The sequence below is a fragment of the Diadema antillarum genome, unplaced genomic scaffold (assembly GCF_040938485.1).
Source record: "Diadema antillarum isolate AM-2024a unplaced genomic scaffold, OU_Dant_1.0 scf00000073, whole genome shotgun sequence".
Lineage (NCBI taxonomy): Eukaryota > Metazoa > Echinodermata > Echinoidea > Diadematoida > Diadematidae > Diadema > Diadema antillarum.
Genome location: NW_027270962.1, coordinates 410,662 through 424,703, shown reverse-complemented (window position 1 = coordinate 424,703; position 14,042 = coordinate 410,662). Strand labels below are relative to the sequence as shown.

Sequence of the window (14,042 nt, the reverse complement as noted above, 5' to 3'; positions counted from 1 at the left end):
CTCATATAATAATGTTAACTCTATTGGCATGGATTACAACTAAACACGTAGATAAATGAATACATTAGTAAGTAAATAAATTAGAAATATAATACGAACTCGTAAAGTAGCGGCCCGTCAGTGTTGTGCCATCTGGATTATTGTTCGGCCGTGTACATTCATGTTTCACTATTATAGGTTGTATATATGTTATATGCTAGTCTGGGGGTAGCGGGCATGCTCTAGTAGGGTCTTGATTGGTTGCGTATGAATTTAGGGGATTATAAAGGAGCTGCTCCGTTGAGCTCCTTGGGTGATTGGAGATAATGATGTCCGTACTTCTCGGTGACTCTGTTATCCTATGGCGGCGGACCCTGGGGGTCCGTTTGGCCGTATTTTGATAAAATTAAGCCGCTATAGGATAACATCTGCTTTAAAGTACAGTTTGAATCGTTCATAATTATATTCCTCTCGAGGTAAAGGGGGCTTTGTTCTGGTAACATACTTTTGGATGCAATTCTATTTACCGGCGAGTAGCGAAGCAGGCTGACCTTAGTACCACGAGGATGGATTGTTATCTAAGCCCTCCGTAAATATGCGAGTCTTGGGGCAGTCGCGCTGGTCGGTGACTGCTTCAAGGCGCGGACGCAAGGGATCGGAGTTGGTATATGTGCCCTCGTGAAGCACTTGTTAATGCGACCAGAACAGGTGTTTGGGTTTTATTTCCTGCCAATTTCGCTATCGGTGCGGCGGGGCAGATGGACTTTTACGGGTGGCTTTGCTTTCGCTTGATATACCAGTTGAGTAACATTGGTTTACTATATGAATTAAGGGCCCTTGTCACAGAGGCTATAAACCCCCTTCATCTCGGGATGCATAATGCTGTGAAGTGTATTACTATTGTACGTGTTTGGAATGGTGTAAGAAGTTCTCACTATATCAAAATGTATATGCAAGATCGAACTCGTTACCATGGATAAGCTCGTTGTCATTCGATTGTATGGATTATATAAATCATGGCTTCCACGATTAAACCACCATAACCGCAGATTTGGTTTTCCATGTCTTTTTATTGTGTCGTAGCAAGGAGTAATATTCGTTTTGGTGAAAACGATTATCATGAGGTTTTGAAATCTGGAGGATTTGGTTGTTAATTTGCTTCTCCACATTTGAATAAACAACCTGATTTCTCATGTTCCAATTGATAAACCTTTCGATTATTTTAAGCCTTCGGAGATTCTTATCATGTACCGAATAAAAAAAAAAAACTTCATGATTATACGAACTCTATCAATTTTCGGATTGACAAACTGTATGAATAACGAACCTCCGAAAAGACGCGCTACAAAATGTTTGTTATAACAAATCATATTGTATAATATCGAGGTCACAAACATCCATCCAAGTTATATGGACTTATTCTGTCTTGTTATGACGAAAATTCGTAGTATCGAACTTAATATCATTTCTGACGAACATATAAACACAAATTCTCCTCGGTAACAGTGTGTAACACAAGGAGCAAACGCAGAGGGATTTCGTTCTATAACGGAGGACATTTCTTTTGTTTTTCTATGTCAATTCTTTCTCATATTTACCTGTGACCTTGTTCGTTACAAGCACATTTTGCATTGTAGACTTTAGATGACAAATTTAGGACATGAATCTTTACTTCGTGATAACGAAATTTTGATAATATATATATTCGTTCTCAAGGATGAACTACGTCACTGAGATTACACGTACGTTTGTACGTTCATTTACGAGAGATGGAAAAAATGTGTCTTTGATTCCTCAGCATGAGAAGATAAAGAAGTTTTTATAATTGAGAATTGGTTATATCAATTCAGGATTTTGCAGAGGAGTCTGCTGTCGACATAAAATCGCTGTTTGTTGTGAATAGAATGCGTTTCCAACTCAAGAGAGTTGCATTGTTCAATATCTTGTTTGTTCCGAACGTCTGTGAGCTATATGCGAACATCCGTGATGAAAAATATGCTATGTTTGTTGGCTTATAGAGACTGCCTAGGTCAGATACATCTTAAAAAGGTATGTTATTATTGGGGAGTAAGGGTTAAAGTATGGGGTAGTGAAATAAGATTTCAAAATATTGAGTTTCTATAAAATGGGCGTAAAGTGGAGAAAGTGTTTAGCGGAAGAGCAATATTTCAACAGAAATGACGAATTTGGTTAAATAATCAGTTGTTTACAATTGCGTACAGGTTAAGGGTACAAGCTTAATATTCTGCCAACACATACACATGTCCCTTAAGATATTTCGTTACGATTATGTACTGAATCAGATCGTTGCAAACTATGATAAATGGTATTCAAATGTATGTGCAGTACTATTCCTCACGAACGTTCGCTGCTCTGGACATGGTAAACTTCCGCGGTAAGTAAAAACTTGTTCCTCTGTGAAAATCCTAGTATAATTGGGTTCATATTAACTCTTTATGTGCCACGTTCGCACGTCCGACTCAGTCGACGGCGTGTCAACTTCGCATATTCTGCTCAACAAACAAATCCGCCAAAACCGATCGATAAATCGCTAATCCCCTGGTACAATCAAAGCGTTTCTCGCGCTTTTGTTCCACTCACATACGGCTTGCATTCTATGTGGTGATTAACTATCAAGCAGTGTTCCCAACTAATCATGTGCGTGTACATTCTAAGTTTCTGTCACTATTTTATGTGCAAAAGTCATGCCTTTATAGAAATGTAGCAACTGGTAATTCAAAAGAAAACTTGAAAATAGAATTGTCATATATTCTACATGGAAGCAAAATTTGGCATTCCTCTTTAACTTTGCTCACTACTATGTCCAGCTTTACAGAAATTTGTAGAAGTTATACGAATTGGAAAACAGAATTCTTTCTCAAAGCATGACTACCTTCTTGTCTCAGAATAACGTAGCACACAGGGGGTTTCCACCATGGCACATAAAGAGTTAAAGCTTGAGTTATACTCCTTCAAGTAAGATGAGAATTTCCTACTTTTTAAATTTTGCGTGGTTTGCCTCAATTGTACATCGTTCAAAATTCTGACCCATATACATACTCATATTCATAATATGGATAGATAAATAAATCAATATAATGTATGTACCCATACATGCTTCATGTATCACGTACATATTCATATACATTTGATTATAATATAATAAAGAAATCAGAATGTTATCCTGGGGAACACTGCTTAAGGAGGTGAAGTTTTACAGCCTTCTTAAATGAATACATAGTGGTCATGTTTTTTTAATTTAGGTGGGAAGGGAATTCCAAGTGTCAGGGCCGGAGTATCTGATAAAATGATGCGCGAGTGCGGTTTGTGGGTTGAATAAATGTAAATGTTTGGATTGTCTGGTTGGATAAGAGTGAATCTCTGAATTTGACCAAAATATTCTGTTAAATATTGGAGGCAAGAGGTTTGACTTGAGACAAAACATAAATATATCTTTTGGGGGAAAGTTTATGTCATCTATCTTAAGGGATTTCAGCTGGAAAAACAATGGGTGGGTGTGATCTCGTGAGCGTGCTCGACTGCACACTCGAATTGCTTCTTTTTCACGGTCTGTGTTACATTTGTGGGTTGCCCAAATAATGTTGCAATACGATATATATGGTAAGATTAAGGCATTATACAGGTTAAGCAATACACGAGTTGGTAGAAAATACTGAAGCTTAGAATAACAGGCCAACGTTTCGGGATACAGGCAAAATAATGTGTTTTACATGATCATCCCATTTTAGGTTTTCATTTATATACACACCGAGAAATTTATCAAATATTTTCCTTCCATGAGATATACCATCAATAAACACTTCATATTGTGGTAGATCAGCTTTTTTACATTTAAAATGAATGAAATTAGTTTTGCTTAAATTAAGTGCCAGTATATTACTTTTGAACCATGAAGATAATTTCGGTAATTCATTGTTCAAAGTAGCAACTAGGTGGTTTAGGTCAGTATGTGAGTAAAACACATTTGTATCATCAGCAAATAATATATACTGTAACATACATGATAATTCCTTTTCTTTTCTTAAAACAAAAAAAAAACATGTAGTTTGCCTAAATGGTGATTTTTTTTTTTTTTTTTTTTTGGGGGGGGGGAAGTTGGTCAACAGTGACTGCAATAGATGAAATAATGTAAATACAACCAGATGTATACCCACAAGACAGGAAGGCAATATTGAATATACATTGCATGTGCATACACTCTATCCTGTACCTCTGTTACTGTTCATGAATATTTTCCATTGCTTTCCTGTGTCCGGTTGCCATCAAAATTGGTTTTTCGATATCTGACAAGGATATTGCGTCTTGAGATCTGACAGTTCTCCATCATCCAGCGAGCTTGGTATACTTTGTAATCTGAAAGAAGAAAATTAAAGATGGAGGACTTAGTCTGCTTTCATATTGAAAGCACATACAAATAATGCGAGCAGAGCAAATACATAATCAATAAAGCTGCCATGTCTCGTAGAATAATTGTCATTTATTGGAATCTTTTTAAACTATTGTTTGCAAAAGACAAACTAATTTATTTAGATTTTACAAATTGCCTGCCACAGATTTTTTTTTTTTTTTTTTGTACAAGAGTAAAGAATGAAAACAAAAACATATGATAAAGAATTTATGACACCTTCAGTTATTTTACATTTGTCATAGGCAATTAAGTTTTGGCTCATAATTACTTTTTTAAGATTTGCATTAACAAACACCGAAAATGCAAGAAATACAAACAACAGTTATGTAGAGCCCAGAAGTTGGCAACTCCAATTGAATCACCTTCAGTTGCCAAGGGTAACAATGTTGCTTTGGTTCTGAAAATGTGGACACTACAGTTGTTTGTAGAGGCTGTGCTTCTGTTGCTGCTGCTGCTTCTAGCAGCCTTGCTGATGTTCCTGGAAGTGCATCTGCTAAAGTTGTAAGTAGCCAGGCTCTGCTGCTACAGTGGTACATACAGTGTAGTGGCTCAGCTACTACAGTTGTAAGTAGAGGCTCTGCCGCTACAGTTGAAAGTAGAAACTCAGCTGCTACAGTTGAAAATAGAGACTCTGCTGCTACAGTCGTAGAGGCTCTGCTGCTAGAAAGGGCTGTATAGGCTCTGCTACCGCTGCTGCTGCTTCAAGTGGTGCTGCTGATGTTCCTGAGGATTCAGCTGTTAAAACTTGATGTTGAGGTTCTGCTACTGCAACGTCGCAAGTAACGATACTGTTGGGGAAGTTTTAAGCAATACAATTGATCACGTAAGCATCCTGAGAGTAGAATCAACGAGATTTATACTAGATCTATTAGCAAACATCCATCATGAACACTAGAATCTACAGTGCATTACATGCACATAAAGCAAATTGTCAGTAATTGATTTTGGTTTGGGACTGAGAAGAGACATTGACATCATAAGTAATAATCACCATCAGACTTTTGAAGAAAGGACGTGAAAAGCTAACAATCTCCATTATAATTATTAGAAACTGCAATATCAATACAATAACGAGTATTAGTTTTCATCCATTTCACAGAATTGAACATTTATATTCAAATGGCAATGCAATGAAAGTACTTGCATGATTCTATGCATACAATTTTTTTTTTTTTTATAGAGACATAATATTTCTTGATACACTTATTTACAAATCGGTAACAACGTATTCAAATTACCTCGGGCAGAACGAATAATGCCCTCGCCATCGCTATCATCTGACATCTTATGTCCATCCATGGGCATGTAGAGGATTCGAAACACTCTTTCGTTTTCCACCAGCCATTTTTACTTCTCATATGGATGCAGGAACCTCGATTCAGTTTGGTCCGTTGAGCATGATAGCGGTCACTTGAGCTGACAGTGACAGTATTTTTTCGACAACACGTACACATGCACATGCACACACACAAACACACACACACACACACAATCACGTCGTTTCATAGTCCACTCAGGCTACAGAAGTCGTTCGGTGGAAACGGAAACAAACTCTAATTACAATTTATTTTTGTGGTGATTGTGGAGGATGAGAAAATTTACCAAAATGTACCGTCATTGTCCAGCACATTTTGATAATTTACCAAAAGAATGCAGTTTACCAAAATGTGCCGTAACAGGATAGATGGATTGGCGAATGCGGTCATCTCGGTGAATATTTGATGTAGACTTGGCGTGGTATATGCGATGTGATGTGATCGTTGTGAGTCTGAGTGAGGTGTCCGCGAATTCCCTAAACCCCCCCCCCCTCCAAAAAAAAAATAAATAAATAAAAAATCCCACACAGAAACTGGAGAAATCCAGTTATATCACTATATATATATATATATGCGAATATTCCAATAAAGAGAAGGTTCTTATTTATTGGTGATTTTCAAATTTTGAATAAAGAACATTCATCATTGTTTGTTTTATTTGTAAATGAATATAAACTTTTAAGCAAAACAGGCACATAAAAAAACCACCAGCAAACCAAAACAATGCCGTTTTGACACAAACGAGACAAATGAACTGAAAGAAACTTCTCGTTCCAGAGAGTTTGTCTGTTTATTTGTTTCGTTTTTGTGTTTTCTTTTCGTTATATCAGAATTTTCCTATAACTGAACGGTACCAGATAGAAATATAGTTTCGGATCCTGAATTTTTACTGGTTACTTCTCTGTAACTAGAATTTCGTTAAAACCGTATTCGTTACAATAGGAGTACACTGTGCCAAGTCATTCCCACAAGTCAGAGAAATGGCTCCGTCCCATTGAAGAAGAGGGACATTCTATTGCAAAGATAATGGGGCAAATATATTCTCTTTCTCCCTCCGTCCTGATACAATGACATTTTACCTTGCAGGTTGTGGAGAAAGTCCACGATTCCCATCAGAGCTGTCGCATTCACTTGGATGTCATGGGCCGCACTAGAAATAAATAGGAACACAATGAAATTTCATGAGGGTCACGTTGGAAGAAAACAAACAATCAAACAAACAAACAAACAAATATACAAACCCAAATCAAACCAAAACAAAACAAAAGTCAAGGAAATAGACCTAATCTCAACAACAACAACAAAATCAGCAACATAAATATACCGAGTATAGGTACCCTGGGCAACAATCCCTTCTAACAATGTTTAACCTATTGGATAATTTTCCCAAGAGAGTGATGACAGAATGAGAAAAAACACAGAAAAGCGCTGATTTCTTGCTTTTATTTCGATCATTTATTTTTGAATTTTTTGGAGATTACAAACAAAATGTAAGACTACAAAATTATGACCAATTTTGATCATTATGACTTCAAACTCAGCTCAGCCGTCAGCGACTTGAGGATCTTTTTTTCTGAACGTAAGTTCATTTATAAAACCAAGCCAGGAAGTAAATTTCTAAAAACAACATTAATTTTATTCAAATTTATGAAGTTCTTCCGTCGAGATGTTTTCATTGCAACTGATTGACAAATTGCCCTACATCGACGTAAATAAGCACTGAATTGATCAGTGTTTTAGTAGTAGCCATGATAAAAAATCATGGGCGTACATACTCGAGCAGGATTCGAACCCACGACCTCCTGATCACCGGACAGGCGTCATCTCCACTAGACCACCGAGCTTTCGCCCGACAGCAAGTGTTGGTTCTAATCCTTATAGCATGCAGCGGGTACTGCTTTTGTTATTCAAATTTATGAAGTTCTTCCGTCGAGATGTTTTCATTGCAACTGATTGACAAATTGCCCTACATCGACGTAAATAAGCACTGAATTGATCAGTGTTTTAGTAGTAGCCATGATAACAAATCATGGGCGTACATACTCGAGCAGGATTCGAACCCACGACCTCCTGATCACCGGACAGGCGTCATCTCCACTAGACCACCGAGCTTTCGCCCGACAGCAAGTGTTGGTTCTAATCCTTATAGCATGCAGCGGGTACTGCTTTTGTTATTCAAATTTATGAAGTTCTTCCGTCGAGATGTTTTCATTGCAACTGATTGACAAATTGCCCTACATCGACGTAAATAAGCACTGAATTGATCAGTGTTTTAGTAGTAGCCATGATAACAAATCATGGGCGTACATACTCGAGCAGGATTCGAACCCACGACCTCCTGATCACCGGACAGGCGTCATCTCCACTAGCTGTCGGGCGAAAGCTCGGTGGTCTAGTGGAGATGACGCCTGTCCGGTGATCAGGAGGTCGTGGGTTGGAATCCTGCTCGAGTATGTACGCCCATGATTTTTTATCATGGCTACTACTAAAACACTGATCAATTCAGTGCTTATTTACGTCGATGTAGGGCAATTTGTCAATCAGTTGCAACATTAATTTTCCATCTCCACTTTATTTCGTAACAAGTTATCATGTCACTTCGTCAGTCCAAGCAAATACCCTGTGAAGGATAACGCCGAAATACCCTATAGATGATAAGACGGGAGGACCGAGCGAGCTCGCCGAGCTTGGCTCAGTGCCAAGCGAATCACCTTCACGTGTAAAGTCTATGGGAACTGACAAAACCGCATCGACATGCGTGTGTTTAAACACACACGGTGTATTTTGCTCACCACGGCTTGCGCTCGTTTTCCCTCAGAGTGAAGATTATTAGTCTTTCCTTTCATAGACTCGTTTGCAGGATAATCCGCGGTGAGCAAAATTCACACGCTCTCTGTCACAGCACAACATGTTTGTCCACTTAGCCTCATTCAATCCGGCCTGAATTTGTCAGGCTATCGCTACTGAAACAGAGATAAACGCGCACACACCGCGTGCCTCCGTGCAGTTAGCCCACATGGAATGGTGATCGTATTGCTCTCTTGCTCGCCTTGCTTACTTGGTTGCCGCTTTCGTGGGCTAACGTTCGATGTTGTACCAAGGAACCTCACTCATCTCACATTTGATATAATGAACATGTAATCACAACTGTAAATTTTGGTAATACATTATGTAAGATGAAATCAATGCTTACATCGTTATAGTATGATCTTCAGGGGACATTAAAAGATGGTATCAACGCAGTTTATCAGAAAAATCAAATATGCATTGATCACGTCCCTGCGTCGATCTTGGGAAAGTGCTGTGACATTGAAAAGGCAGTCTCGCTCGGCAGAGTGTCTGCTGTGGAAAATCACTGTGAAACACATACACATACCATCCAGGGTTTTTCGGTGGGGGTGGGGGAGTGATATTGTTTTTTGTGTTTTTATCTTAATTCCTTAGTTGGGTTTCCTCGATACCAGTCAGCTGAGCTGCCACTGAGACCATTACAGCATGGTACAGTTTATCCCTGTGCACTAACTAGGCATAATTATTCAATCATCTTTCCCCCTCCCTGATGGTATGGAATATACGCTGCCATGACTGCATCGATAGCATATTTTGAAGACTAAGATGGCGTTTAGTGTTATATCTACTTGGGACTGTGATAGAATCATAAATAAAAATACAGCTGTAGTTCCAGTTGAGGAGATGTGTGATACCATCGTCTTTACAGTTCGGCAAGTGTACCGGCCACGGGCAGGAAGGAGAAGGAAATCCATTCAGTTGCCAAAACTGGGTTTTGAAATTGCGTTTGATCGTCTATAGAAGATGTTCTTACTCTTATATTATAGATGCGTATATATCAATATGTACACACTGCAGATGGCTGTTTTCTCAGTCACAGAGTGATACGGTTTGATACTGGATGTGACTTATAGGCCTAAATACAGATTTAATAATTGCTACATCAAGAACATGATTTGAAAAGGAGAAAAAATGGTTATACGTTCTTCTCAAGATACAAGTCACAACTGTATGTTGATACTGGAATTCAACACGTTCTGAATAATGCCAGTTTTCGGTTTTTTTTTTTGGTTCTGATGTTGTTGACACCCTTGTTGTTTTTGCTGTGGGTGATTGTGCTTGTGTGCGTACGTGAGTGTGGGGAACTGTGTATTTTGTTTATTGTTCGTGTTATCATCCTGCAACGACTATGTGCACTAAGTGTAGTTTTCGATTTGTGCAAATTGTTGAAACCATCTTAGCGCGGGTTACTACAATACTTAGTGGATGTGAAGACTGTGTAGTATCTCCCCGGCTGGTATGTGACGCTGCGACTTGTCCGGCCTACATGTGGGTGTACAAGCCCACCCAGCACGGCGAGCGTGCAGTGCTTAGACGAGCCAGGAAACTCCGCAGAATTTCCAGTCATAAATCGGAACGACCGGCAATGAGAATAGAGATTACGATCGCAACGCTTCGTTGACCCGCTGAATAGCCCTGAGAGGGTATTTCAGGTTTATCCCTCACAGGGTACTTGCTTGGACTGTTCGTTGTTTAATTACGGAATGTACTCTATGACATTCAAAATGATTTCATGTTTATATTGATATCTGGTTCAATTTCAATTTTATTCATTTGTATCTTATTTTCGTTGTATCCAATCAGTTAATTTTAATTGTACCTGTTACTCCATGTTTTGTTAATTGAAGTTAATAAATCCGTATGCAAAGCCTTTTTTGAAAAGCAGCTTCAATGCTGATGGCAAGTAAGATCAGAAAGCTACAGCTTGGTGGGATTAAGTGCTTGCATAGACCCTAAACTTCAAAGTGTGATTTGTTGTTGATGTTTTTTTTTTCTAAGTAAACATTTTTCCAAAGTGTGTACTTTCTCTCCATGATTTACATTGGTAAGGAAAGTCCATTTGTAATGAGTTATACATCAATTCATTTTATTTCGCTTCATTTCCGACGAAAGGGCACTTTATTACAATGGCATAATTATAAACAAGTCAAGTACTATGTTAAGTGGGCATAACCAAAGGAGATTGAAATGCACGCAGTTTGTTTACAATGAAACAATAAACGTATTTGAGATGAAGAAATGCATGGACAAAATGTAACCTAATCAAAACAGAAAACATCGACCGACTTTTGTCGGGTTTTTTTAAGCATGATCACACACGTACACAAGCACGCACACACCCATACACACATATACACACAAAATACATTCATACATATTTACACTTTACGTGTGTTTCTGGTTTCTATTTTTTTTTATCATGTACCTAAATACAAATATTATGCAGCTGATCACGTGGCCTTCACTTGTTGTGTCTCCTCCAGAAGGACCAAATCTTTCACCGGGCTCATTAACGTCCCACTTCACTTTTTCGTGGTATCCTCTTCTTCCAGCTGCAAAAGAAACCATACATGTATTATTGTATGTATATATATATATATATATATATATATATGACCGTGCACCACAAAACGAACAAAAAGTCGACACACTTATTTTGCGTGAGGACTGAAAATAGGTGAAATGGGTCAACCTAGCCAATCTTAACTTTTCATATTTTCTGAAAGAGCAAGTCTTAATTTATATCACACTAAAATTTGGGATCATGAAACGGGCAGAAAAGTGTGTTTTCAGCAGTTTATCTTATTTTTGGTAAAATAGTGTGAATAGGAGTGTTTTTAGAATCCCCTTTCCATTTTTGAAAAAAAAATAAACACCCTTGTACACTCTCTTTACTTCCAACTCTAAGAACTTTTGAAAGGATAATGCTACTACTTTGAAAGTTGGCATTGATTCTGGACAGAATGCGATAATAAGGCATGCTCAATATCATTTCAATCTTATAATCTCTTCATTGTCGTTACTCTAGTGGTTTACTTCCTGTTCTTTGTCCCATTCATCGCAAAGACGGCACGGCTTGGTTAAAAATAAACGCTTGAATAGTCACTGTACCTCAGAGCCTCTTTTCTCAGTTCACACTTTTCCTGAGTTTTTGCTTTCTTTCCAATGTTTAGATCGATTAGGAGAGTCTAATTGATTCGAGATATACATCATTTCAAAGCTTAAAGTCTGCTCATTTAGAATATGGTCTTAACTGGAAATTCACGTCTGGCGACTATTTGTTTGATTTGTAGTGCAGTGTCACATACATGGGTCAGCATTTTGAACAATGTGCAATTGAGCAAACAAAAAACAAAAAAAAAAAAGAAAACACCAAATTTGCAAAGTTTGAATTACTCAAAATCATCTATCTTACCTGAATGAATAAAAATAAAGCTTTAATATGAACCAAATTAAAACAGGATCCTCCCAGATCTCCCAGATTTGAAAACATTTTAATATAATATGAAACGATTTGATTCAGTTCAGAATCTTAACGCACTATCATATTGGGATGTATGTGTTGGCAGAATGTTAAGTTTGTATTCTTAACCTGTAAGTAGTGGTTGACAACTGATGATTTAACTTAATTCGTTTTTTTTTCTGGTAAAATACCACTCTTTCCCTAACAGTTTCTCCAATTTACGCGCATTTTTCAAAAAACACAATATTTCGACCTCTTATTCCACTATAACCCACACTTTAATCCTTACTAAAAAAAAAAAAAAAAAAAAAAAAAAAAAAAAAAAAAAAAATTTTTTTTTTTTTAGATTTATCCGATCTAGGCAGTCCATATCACCCAACAAGCATAACATAGTTTTCATCACTGAGGTTCGCATATAGCTCACGGACGTTCGGAACAAACAAGATATTGAGCAATGCAACTCTCTTGAGTTGGAAACACATTCTTATCAGAACAAACAACGATTCCATGACGAGAGCAAACTCCTCTGCAAAGTCATGGATAGTTATTACCAATTCTCATTTATAAAATCTTGTTCATCTTTTCATGCTGAGTTTAGAAAAAATCCATCTCTCGTAGATAAACGTACAAACGTATGTGAAATCTCTCTGACGTACTACATCTGATGAAGCAGTACTTCTTGTCGCTAAAATGTTCCATCAAGCAAGTCAGGGAACACTGTAATTATAACAACTACCATTTTCTTTTCGCGAATCTTGTCTCCTTGCAGAATTCGTGAAAGTTTTATGTTCGTGAAAATATCTGGTATTAAAGTATGTCATCCCAAAATATCAATGAATAATGGTCGTAAAATCGCAGTGATAGTAATGACTATGAACTTGCAGTATTGGCAAAATCAAACATAAAAATATTCGAAATAATAAACAATATAACATCTTTTGATGTACAACAATAATGGGATTCCTCTTAAACAACAATGAGGAAATCCATCATGGCACCCATCTGGGTGTAGAGAGTATACTGCACACAACATCATCCCTAACTGAAAGTAGAATAACAACTAAGAACGAATTCTTGCCATACGCCGATGTTTCTGCTCAAAAATGATAATTATAATAATAATAATAATCGCCACGAAATTCACCATGAAGTTCCCTATAAAATATGAGTTTGGTTACAAACGTCTGTAAAGTATACGTTAAGGATTTGTGAAAACAAATTGATTTGTTAATGTCTGCTTATCTACGTCAATGCATTCAAGATTAGCTTTGAATAAGATATCAATTCTTTCTTTTAATCATTTGTGTATTTTCCTGAATTTCAGAAATATTTAGCAATAAACAATATTCGAAATAATGTTGAATTTCGATTCAAAATTTGTGACAAAGAGAGTAATTTGAATGTCTCTTCGGGGCTATCATACGGTGAACATCACATCCTAGTAGTACTAGTATAATTGTTTGTCAAACAATGTCGTTGTAAAGCAATTTTTTATTTTCCCCAAAGAGGACCAAGAGAGAGAGAGAGAGAGGGAGAGAAAGAGAGAAAGAAAGAGAGAAAGAAAAACAGAATGAAAGAAGGCAGATAGATAAGGAGAGAAAGGTGTCACTTAACCTCGCCAACAGGCCATTTTTTTTTTTTACTTACCAAGTTGCTCTTCGATTTCACTCATTGCTTGTTTGGTCCTCGGGTTGTCTAGCCCGCGGTTGTCTATGACAAAGATTGATTTTGTCAGGTCCGCCATCTTACGATACATGGTGTGGCCACCAGTTTTTTCTTGGCCTGCAGCCTGCAGCCACTTGCCTTGCCGAAGTTTGCCTATCGTGGCACTTTTCAGGGAATTTATCAGGGAAGTCTTCCCGCATCCAGTCCGTCCAAATAGCCCGATGAAGATCTTACCAGGAAACTCGATAGGGTCTGGGCATACGACACCGCTGCCGGGTTGGTAATTTTGCACATCGTTACGGAGTTCTTTAATCTCAGCTTCCATGTCACTCGCAGCCAT

General features: G+C 37.7%; 1 protein-coding gene across 1 annotated transcript in view; it reads right to left on the bottom strand.

Annotated features, from left to right (window-relative positions):
- The window catches only part of LOC139717232 (uncharacterized), a 53,108-nt gene extending 39,066 nt beyond the window's left edge, over nucleotides 1-14,042 (bottom strand). The window contains exons 1-2 of the mRNA XM_071628731.1: nucleotides 13,681-14,042; nucleotides 6,804-6,874 (exon numbers count right to left, since the gene is read on the bottom strand). Of these exons, the coding sequence (XP_071484832.1) occupies nucleotides 6,804-6,874; nucleotides 13,681-14,042 (433 nt within the window). The remainder of the gene's footprint in view (nucleotides 1-6,803; nucleotides 6,875-13,680) is intronic.